Source organism: Procambarus clarkii, chromosome 31, assembly GCF_040958095.1.
Source record: "Procambarus clarkii isolate CNS0578487 chromosome 31, FALCON_Pclarkii_2.0, whole genome shotgun sequence".
In the NCBI taxonomy this organism is placed as follows: Eukaryota; Metazoa; Arthropoda; class Malacostraca; order Decapoda; family Cambaridae; genus Procambarus; species Procambarus clarkii.
The window spans coordinates 13527190-13537846 of record NC_091180.1 but is presented as its reverse complement, the minus strand read 5'-3'; the positions used below and the strand labels follow the sequence as shown (position 1 = coordinate 13537846).

General features: G+C 38.5%; 1 protein-coding gene across 1 annotated transcript; it reads right to left on the bottom strand.

Moving 5' to 3' along the window:
* Nucleotides 1–5455: 5455 nt before the first annotated feature.
* LOC123759642 (neuroglobin) lies at nucleotides 5456–9781 on the bottom strand (the record flags this gene model as incomplete). The annotated part of the gene is given in 2 exon segments (XM_069334356.1): nucleotides 5456–9032; nucleotides 9550–9781. Coding segments are annotated over 2 exon segments (517 nt in total), but the record flags the coding sequence as incomplete, so codon positions are not given.
* Nucleotides 9782–10657: the final 876 nt, after the last annotated feature.

Sequence of the window (10657 nt, the reverse complement as noted above, 5' to 3'; positions counted from 1 at the left end):
ATCTGACCAGTGCTGCAATTCCCTTCATTTGATGCATTTTTAAGATTGCATGCAACCTTAAGAACCTATAATTACCATTAAGACACCAAAAACTTAAGTGAAACCTTAAAGTTAGCTGAGGATGGGGTTAAAATATTATTACAGTGTACAGTATAACCTTATGCTAATATGTACAGAGCAAGGTATTGTAAGGATGCCAACATAATTCTAAATATAACCAATTCATGTTAGTGTTTTAACTGGTGTCATAACAGTTAATGAGATGAATACTATTTGCTTGCTGTATTATTTCTGAACATTTCTAACAGTTATTTTACCATGATTTCATGTAGCTATGATGGAGAGGTTATATTAATGTTATTGTGGCATTCCTCATTACCATACTTGCTATATTAAATGTGAAAGACCTCAGTCGGTGGAGGATCTTCCAAGCCGCGGCCCCATCCCCCCCTCTCTCCAAGTGGGAGGTGCATGGCGTCCTGGGAGATCTCCTCATGTTTTTAGGAAGGTTGTGAAAAGAAATGTGATCTGGCATTACTGTTGCCTTTGTCATACTGGCTTAGTGCTGTACCTTGATTACTTACCATAGCCTGAAATAATTTTGGTTGTCTTTTTTGCATTTATAGTGTTATGTAGAAAACATGTTCGATACTATTATATAGAAAACGTGTTTAATAGTATGTATAATGTAGAAAATGTGTTCAGTTATTTTCAATTGGAATACTGTACTGTAGTGCGCACATCATGGTAACCCCATGAAGTACTGCTAAATAGAAAATATATAAATTATTAAAATTAACTATGGTTTGAATTGAATTTTAAATGCATTTTGTTATTACAGATGGTTATGTGCTTTCTGGATGTCACTTATTTGGATATTCCTGTAATCCAGTCTGGATTTGTACAAATAAAAAAGTGCAATTAACTGGTGAGGTGAGTGGTGTGAATAAAAATGTAAAATAGTCACGAGACAAGTACCTGCCAGGCCTCGCTGCCCAGTAGGGGGTTATGGGTGACAGATGGGCCTAGTTTGCCCACTGACTATGCTGGGGTGCCACTTGAGTGCCTCCTACCCATGTGACATCACAGATTCATGTCTGTTGTATTGATTTGTCGCAAGACAATGGAGTGTTTATTTCATGATTTTGCTGGATATATTGTCAAAATCTAGGAACATCTGTGCACCATGTCAGCTCCAAATACAAGCACTGTCTCAGTGAAAGCTTCTTCAAGCAGTATATGAAAGAGAGAGAGATCAGTGTTGACATTTAAGAAAGTTGAACTGATTGATTAATTGATGAAGATTAAGCCACCCAAGAGGTGGCATGGGCATGAATAGCCTGAAAAGTTGAACTAATTAAGAAGGTGGAGAGTAGAATCCCGAGAAGTGTTGTGTGCGCTGAATATGGCATTAGGAAGAGTGTGCTTTCAGATACTATAAAGGCTAAATCTACCATATTGTACTATTTTTCTAGAAGTGAAAGTGATAAAGCAATATGTAGTACAAAAGTAGCAAGTAAAGCAAAGGCACAAGAGTGTTAATAATGCAGTGTAGCAGTAGTACTAGCAGAAGCATAGACAAAAAGCCAGTGGCAGGCTGGCTACTCATGGAAAAAGCCTGTGAATTTTTCACACTTCGGTGAAAATTCCTGAACAGTGTTCACACACTGATGGATGCTCAAAAGCTTTAAACTCTGCCATGGCATTAGGTACATTAGAGTACATGGTAAAAGGTTACACAGGAAAGGAAAAGGATCCTCTCGGACATAGGTTTGAATCCTCATCACAGCCCTTGTGGATTTGTTCATGGTGAAAGGTGGTCTGCTGATGATGATGGAGCAGAAAAATATTTAAGTAAATTTATAGAGATGGTGCAGAAAAAAGGTTTATCCCCTGAGTAAATTTATAATGCAATTGAGACTGGTTTGTGCTGGTAAATGTTACCCACAAACACTATTGCTCGGTAATGAAGAGGATCCTTCAAGTGGTTATAAGTAGAACAGAGAATTTCTGTGTTATGCTGTGCTAATGCAGCTGGCAAGCACAAATGCAAATTATATGTGATTGGGATTAGCAAAAACCCCAGGGCTTTAAAACCAACTCGAGACAACTAGGGGTCTTGAGTAATATTTGCTGACTGGTTTAATAAGAACTTTGTACCTGAGGTGAAGAAGCACCTCAAAAGTGTTGGCCTCCCGCGTGCAAAAATTGTACTGCACCTAGATAATAGTGCAACGAATCCACGAAGTGATGAGGTAATAAATGGCAATATCATTAGTGGGTTTACTGATCCAACTCGTGGAATAAGGGATAATTAAGAATCTTGAACACTACTATAGGAGGATGTTTGCCAGATGTTTCAATAATTAGCCTGGAATAGTTAAGGACTTTATTAACACTTTCGCGCTATCTGAACGCGCCGGCGCGTCCGGTTTCGTCTAACGTAAACGCATAGTGGACATAAAGTTATGTCAACTTTTAAAATATTTGTATAAAATTCAATTTTTATCCGATTTACTTTGGGTTTGTTTTAAACTGCGCGCTATGAGGCTCTCTTTCTCACCACTAGGCTGCATGGTACAATAAGTTCATGAAAGGTGTGGATAACTTCGATCAAATGGTATTTTGTCTTAAACGGGTTGCAGATGGTTGACTTTAGCCGTTTATACTGGTAATGCTTCCCCCATATCATGTATTATATGCATATGTCTGTTTAGGGAATTTTATTCCAATCAATATACAACCAAAATAACTGTGTGCAACAAGTATAAACTTGACAAACATAACAAAAGTAAAAACATTTCGTGTGTGTTTGACGCTCACTGATATGTTCCAGCGTTGTTTTATATTTGGCGCTATTCTAACTTACGCTTTGTTGATATTTTTTACCTATGGGCACATAGAACATTCTATTGCGAACACATTGACACAAAAATGAATGACGTACATAGAAAATTAATGTCATGAGAGTGAAATAAGTATAAACTTTCAAAGCGCCGTGCGTCGTCCCGTCACCGATACCGGGTAACAATTTCACCACTTCCCACACTCTTGCGGGCGGGCCGCAATCATTATTCTACGCTTGTATTCATATCACAGTGTTAGGAATTTAATTGCGAGTCCATTGATACCAAAATTAACGCTGTAGAACAAGTGTGGAGGTGATTACAATCCCAAGAGTAAAAACATTTGGTTGCTGATGGGTGCTCACGGCGAGTCATCTTCGTAGTTATTTATTTGGTGCTGGTATCCCTATACGTTTCGTGACTTTTTTTTACTGATGTTCTTCTAGAGAATTTTATTGCGAACACGTTGGTACCAAAATGAAATACGTAGCATGAGAACTAAGGTCAGAAGAGTAAAAAGAGTATACACATTTTTGTTTTTACGCTTAAGCGATAAAAACGCAGCGCGCACATTCGGTTGGCTGAGTGACCTTTGCGGAGAGCGCGAAAGTGTTAAAGTCTACACAATAAATTCAGCCATCTGGACTATTGCTAGTGCATGGGAAGAAGTAAACCTAACAACACTAAAAAAACAGCTGCAGAAAACTTTGGCCTACATTGGGTCTGTTTGCTAAGGAAAATAACAAGGCCAATTTTAAAGGATTTGGGCCCAGAAAAGTTAGTGAGAAGAAAAAATTAAGAGAAGATCTCCTAACGCATGTTAGAGGAATTAAGTCCGCAGAACTGAAAGCCGAACTGATGACAAACACTAGAAGATAACATAGATAAGTGGAAATATTATGATGATGAAGCTTCAACCTTTCAAAACATGACTGATGACAGAATTACAGATTTGGTTTCAGAAAAAAGCCAGAGGATGAAAATAATGATGAGGAAGTGTTAAAGGGAAAAGGTAACATGGAAAAGTCCAGAAATCTTTATAAGGCATTTTTGACTTTATGAAAACAAGTAAGAGTGAGTTTAACACTCTGGAGATGATGAGCCAGTACAATTTATATAAGTTGTTGTTTTGCAAACAATAGTGAAGGGAATGAAGTAAATTTCAATTGAAGACCATTTTGCAAAAGCTTCCAAGAAACCTCTCATTGGACCACCTGTACCTGACTCATCATATTATAACCCAAACACATCAACATCTGAGGCTACCTCATCACCATTAATCTCAACTTCAGTCAATCCAACTATCAATATCCACCAGCAGGTCTTCCATCTAAATAACAATGCACCATCAACAATAATCTTCAAGTTAACAAGCAGATCAGAACTTCTTATGTTGGTGAGTACAAACAAAATACTGTTGAACTTTTGCCATAAAATTGTCCAATGTTTTCCCCCCTAGACTTTCAGGATGATGAACCACTTACTTGGACACAACAAGTTACTCGTTCAGTCTCGGTCTCGAGGTATCGGAAAAGTATGTGGCCATCTCCATTTTCCATGGATTAGAGTTGGTTAAGTTTAGTACACAAAGGTTGTAATCTGTCAATTGACTAGACACACCCAACATACTCTGTATGACCTTCTACCATAGAGCAGACTTTCCAGAAATATGTTTCCAAAGTTGTCTTCAATCAGAATCATGTGTGTAACTGGTGGTGGAAATCATCAAAGCAAGACACTGGAAATGGCCAGAAGATGACATAATGGCACATCATGATAGTGGAAATTACCAGAGTATGACAATGGAAATGATAGTATAAAAGTGGAAATTATCAGAGTACATGACAGAAATGATCATAGCATGAAGATGAAAATTATCACAGCATGATACAGTAGAAATAATTAGAGCATGACAGCGGAAATGACCAGAACATGACTCGGTGGAAAAGATCAGATCATAACATGCTGGATATGATCAGAGAAAGCACACTGGAAATGATTAGAGCATGACAGTGGAAGTGATCAGACTTATAATGGCAGCCACTGAAACACGATATATTGGAAACTACTAGATCATGATCAGTAGTGTAAACGAATAACAGTGGAAATGAACATATAATGAACATATAAATGAACTAATAGAAATGAAAAAACAAAGATTTTATTTTAAACCTTAGGTTAGTCCTGAAACTGCATCACATTTCATTACTAAAGTTTCAAGTTGATATTTCTAGAAATTTGTTAATGTGTTAACATGTACATGTTTTGGTAGTACAGTACAGTCAGGTTTGTTCTCGACACAGTCGAGAATTCCGGGTTCGAATCCCGGGCAGGACAGAAATGGTTGGATGTATTTCCTATCACCTAATGCTCTGTTCACCTAGCAGTGAGTAGGTACTCAGGAGTTAGTCAGCTTGTTGTGGGGCTGCATCCTGGGCGGGGTCAGTAATTTGATCTTAGGGGGGAGGGGGGATCTCGATATAAGCCTAATGTGTATAAATACACTGGCTGCATGTCTCCCCAACACAGAGTTATTCTTATTTACTGTATGTGAACACATCCATGTGAAAGCTTGATATACAAACTAAAATATGAAAAAAGTGCTTTAAACTGTTAACTGTTTTTTTACGTAAATAAAAGCCAGATTTGTTTAGAAGTTAGTTACATTAAAATATACTTTTGTCAATGTCAATTAAAACACTCCCTGCTAATTTTTTAGTTCATGTAATGGAATCGTAAATTATTAATATACAGTATGTCAATTTCATTCACCTGGGATGTATGGGTCTCGAATCGTGGGCCCATACTTACGTGTGGGGTCCACAGAATACGTAATGATACCACGGATAATGATACCTAATGGCACCACGGAAGACCTAATGATATTGTCCACGGGGTTATTTCCACGGAAGTGTGGATGGCAATTTATATGACATGGACGTGAGTCAGTAATTCCTCTGGGCTTTAGTAGTAGTCGGGGAAAGCTGAAAATTCCTGTTTGGCAGCAGGATGCTGCTTCTGGAAGCTTTCCTTTTTTTAAGACTACTCATAGCCCAGTCGGTAGAGTGTCGGCCTCACACACTGTATGGGTCTAACAGTTCGAGACCCATACAACCCAGGTGAATGGATTGTTTATTTCCTCTGAAGTGTGGATGACAATTTAATATATTTCAACTTTCTTTTGACCTCACAACATGACAAGTGGTAACGCGTTAAAGACACGTATAGATGAGCACCTCCAGCATTGACCTTTTTAAATGGAGGATTTATTGGGACTCAAACAGGACAAGGGTCAAGTAGTTTTGAACAGGATCAACTAAATGGGGAATACAAATTAAATGAATGGGACTAGGATCAAGTACTGTGTCTGGGATCTTGCTGAATGTCTTAGTAGGGTCAAACACTTGGCCTAGACCCTAAAACCAAAACATATACAGTGCATGGAATTAAAATGTGAACTGGATTAATTTTAATTATAAAATTAAGCTAATTACATTTTATAGTGTGAGTGAGATTAATACAAAGTTAATGTTCAAATGATGTAGATCAGGATAAAGTTAACTGACTTAAATATAATGAATGGCATTAAAACAAAAACTCGGAATGACCTGATAAAAGTGGAAAAAGTGAGCAAGATATAGTAGAAATGGGGTTGGCAAGTCTCTAGATGCTTATTGGTGAGGACTGAGCTAGAGACACTGGTCAAGAGTCTCAGGGAGTGTTGACAGGGAGAGGTGAAGGTATGACTTGAGCTGTTAGACTTGTGTTGGTTTACAGGAACGATGAAGTGTGAATTAAGTACCACGACAAATTCTAATCCAAAATACCTCATCATTGCTCATCAACTAACATCTAACTGGCATGTCTCATCTTCAGCAAGGCAGTCATCAACCTACACTCCTTTTTATCAAATTTTATTCACTCCAAGATTCTTCTGCCTTACTTCATTAGCTTCAAGATCATTCCTCAAACAATAATATTTTTATTTGGAGGAAATATATAAACATTAATTCTGAAAGGAACTTTGGATGATGGATTGGTTGTGATATATAGTTAATAAAATATTTGTTCATGGTAAAAAGAGCAGCAGAGAGTTACCATGAGCCCAGATTACATGTATACTCCCACAGCACACTAGACACTCAGGACTATGCACTTGCGGCAGTCAAGAATCATGTGAATAGATATACTTGCCAGTCACTATACACTCTGCAACAACCATATGCCGAAGGAGTACCTTCTATCCAGAGATACATGCAGGGTATGCATTACACACCATACCTGTCGAATGCCTGTTGATGATTCCGAGGATCAATGTCCCCGTTGCCCAGTCTGTGGCCAAGCCTCCTGGTTGGTAGTCTAGTCAACCAGGTCGTTTGATGCGGCTGCTTGCAGCCTGGTTGATCAGATATCCTGAACGTGTTTTGCCACATTCATACACTGAAGAAACACTATGTTCAGGAAATGCCATACACCCAGGGAACACCACACACACAGAAAATGTACTCAACACCAGAGAAGGGATTCACTCATTGTCATTTACTCACTTGAGAGGTCCATATCATACAATTTGTTAAACAAAAACACAAGATGCACATGATTGCTTTCTCATTATTTATGGTTTGATGTTCTAAGTTGTGCCAGTAAGAAACATGATGTAGATATCCATAACATGCTATGGGAAGCACTACATTATCTACAGAGCTCCTATCTGTTGCCTAACTTATGAGTGTACCAAGGCATTTTAGCGCTTAATCTACATCTTGCTAAGGTATGTTTTGGAATGTGTTTTGATTTGGTTTGAGGGTGTATCTGCCACAGGTAAGTTTGGTAGCCTTAAGTTACCACAACATATTCTCTTAAAATGATAGTGCCTATAGCAACTGTTTGGTTGAAAGTGTAAAAATGGACTGTTGCTACCAATAATGTTCCAATTTTGTACTATTAATTTTGTAGACAAAATATGCTAAAAACCAAACTCAAACATTCCTAGGCCTAGGATAGGCCTAGGAATGGACAGGTTTGGTTAAATTATATTTCAAATTTTTAGAAAGTCATTTGGGCTTATTCAGCACGGTAATGCAAAATGTGAACTTTTTTGGTCCAAGAGTTTTCTTGTACATTTGACCAAATAGTCCCTATAAATACTACCATTTTAAGAGGATGGTCTGTTTAGGAGTCATTATGCATAACTAATGAACCGGTTCCCTCACAATGTGACTACACACACAAAATAAGGGAAGAAGTTGTAGAAGCCACCTCCATTCACAGCTTTAAGAAAAGGTTCGGCAAAGATATTAATTGTTAGAATAGTGAAGGTTAAACATAACAGTTACAACAAGGGTAGGAGGCAGGGTATAAAGAGCTAGACCTCACTTCCCCGTAATCACTGATAGGTAAGTACTAATAAGTCAGCATGCACACACATACAAGTACCCTTCAAATTCTAATAGCCATAGGTGCAATTCTCTCAGAGCTATGAAATCCCTCATTTGAAAAAAATACCAAGAGTATATTCACAAAAATACTTGAACCTTTTTGTATACTAATATTATATATATATAATATAAAATACAGTATAGCTAATTTGTTCCAAAGGACACTGTTTTGTTCGTTTTGAAAGTTTGCACCTTAATAATTAGTGGTTAATATTTACCAGTTTGCTTCTGATAAATGACCGGTCAACACACCAGACAATTGGAAGCAGTCAAGAGCAGATTAGGTTAATATTGCTACCCCAACAGAGATGACCAGCTTACCATTACCCCAACAGAGACACCTCTGGTGTCCACACTTCAGCTACATTTTGGTGAATAACAAAAATAAGTAGTGCATGATGCCCTAGTGGCAGTGTGGCTTCCCTCTAACTCATCCCCTCCACCAGTGTCCTTGGTGCCTTCTTCAGGAGCCCTTGGTCGCCTTACTGCAGTAAGGCCTACTCTCCAACGAGTTGGCAGGCTCCTTCGCGTTGTCGTTGGGTTCCTTCACATTGTCAATAGGCTTCTTTACATTGTCACTAAGCTCCTTCACATTGTCATTGGGTTCTTTTTTTTCTGCCATCTCGTAGCCTTTGACAACCGTCTCTAGGAGGAATTTTATGGTGATCCTGTATATGTTGTCCATATTGTCGGTGTAACGGTCACCCAGGGTAAGCCGCACCGCCTCCAAGAACGGGTGCTCAATCTTCTGCAAGAAACAGGTAAGGAGTTCAACTATATAACCACACAAATTCGTCATAAATATTTCAGCTACAATTACAAGTATATTATGTAAGTGTGAATAAAATGTTCAGTATGTTTTAAATTATTTCATAATAAGTGTATTAATTTTAAGTGTTTGTGTTAATCTGAAGTGTGTAAGTGTTTGTGTAAGTGTTAATCTGAATTATAAGTGTAATTCAGTATGTTATGTAACAGCCGCACGAATGTAGAATACAAAGTACTGTACTATAATTATACTTGATATTGTCTCGTTCTTCTGTTTATTCATCTCGGGCTCTGATTCTTTAGTCCAGACAGCTCCAGTCCAGTCCGTCCTGTCCTATCATTCTGGTCCTATCACTTCAGTCCTATCACTCTGGTACCAGTTCAGGGGGCCGTGTCCAGAGGGACAGTACCAGAAGAACAGCAGATGGAGAGGTTCAGTGGAATATGACCGAAGGACATGCTATGATTGGCAAAGCAGACCAAGACACACAACTTACCCAAAAATACTCCTTCTTGAAGCCCGGGATCTTGTGATGGGATGCCCCGATTTGGTAGAGGAGGTCGAAGAAAAAGTCGACGTTATCCATGGCCTTGATGCCCTCGTCGATGGAGTTCATGACGACCGTGGCGTGTTCAGCCAGCTCCAAAGACTCTGCTTGTTCATCTCTGGTGCGTAGCTTGTTGAACTTGGTGAACAACCCGATCAGTTCAGCGTTGGTTTCAAATAATCTGCGGAGAGATATATAGTTGTTGAACAGTGCGATAACTGAATATATAATAATACAATATCATAATTACACTTTATACTTGACTGATGACATTCGAACATTTCTCGAACAGTGTTTCGCTGATGACTTCTGTTCAAATCGCTTCTCTCTAAGTGCTTCACCCAGTACTACAAATATAAATAATTGCAAAAAGAGCCTAAACAACTAACCTAGTCTAATTTATGCTTAACTACATGCCAAATTACAACGTTTATCTATATACAAGACAATACAGTACTCCAGCGATCATTCATTTCTAGGCTAACTCGTGTCTGGAATGTGTTCGCCCAACACACTGATATTCGTTAAATCAGGTCAACCGAAAACATAAAGGCTCTGGCACACAGTTGGCTTCTGGCTCATCTTGTTCCTTATATGACAGCTACTTAGTATTAAAGTTAGTTTATTCCTAATATATATTTATTTGATGAGCTTACTATTTGTGTGTAGTGAGCAGGTTTCAGAAGCTGATGTAGGATAACGGCTTCTGTTTGCTTGCACCTTGATCATTGACATTCCTCATGAATCCTGTCCTTAAACACTGGAGATAATGTTTTGTCTTCCAGTGGACCACCGTTATGGTCTCCCCCTTCACCCCCTGTACTAGACAGTTTTCTCGCAGATCAGCCCATGTGGCTCATATACATACAAAAAACATTCCGATAAAGACCAAGCCCAGGAACTGGAGACCCATATACCCTACGACTTCCCTTGGATCAAATGTGGAGAGCATTCAGTTACTTGTAGAGTGAAGCCATATATCATAATAGGTGTCTTGCAGAGGTATGATGTGAATCAAACGTGTTCTCAGAAGTTTCAATCCTGGTTACAAAATCAT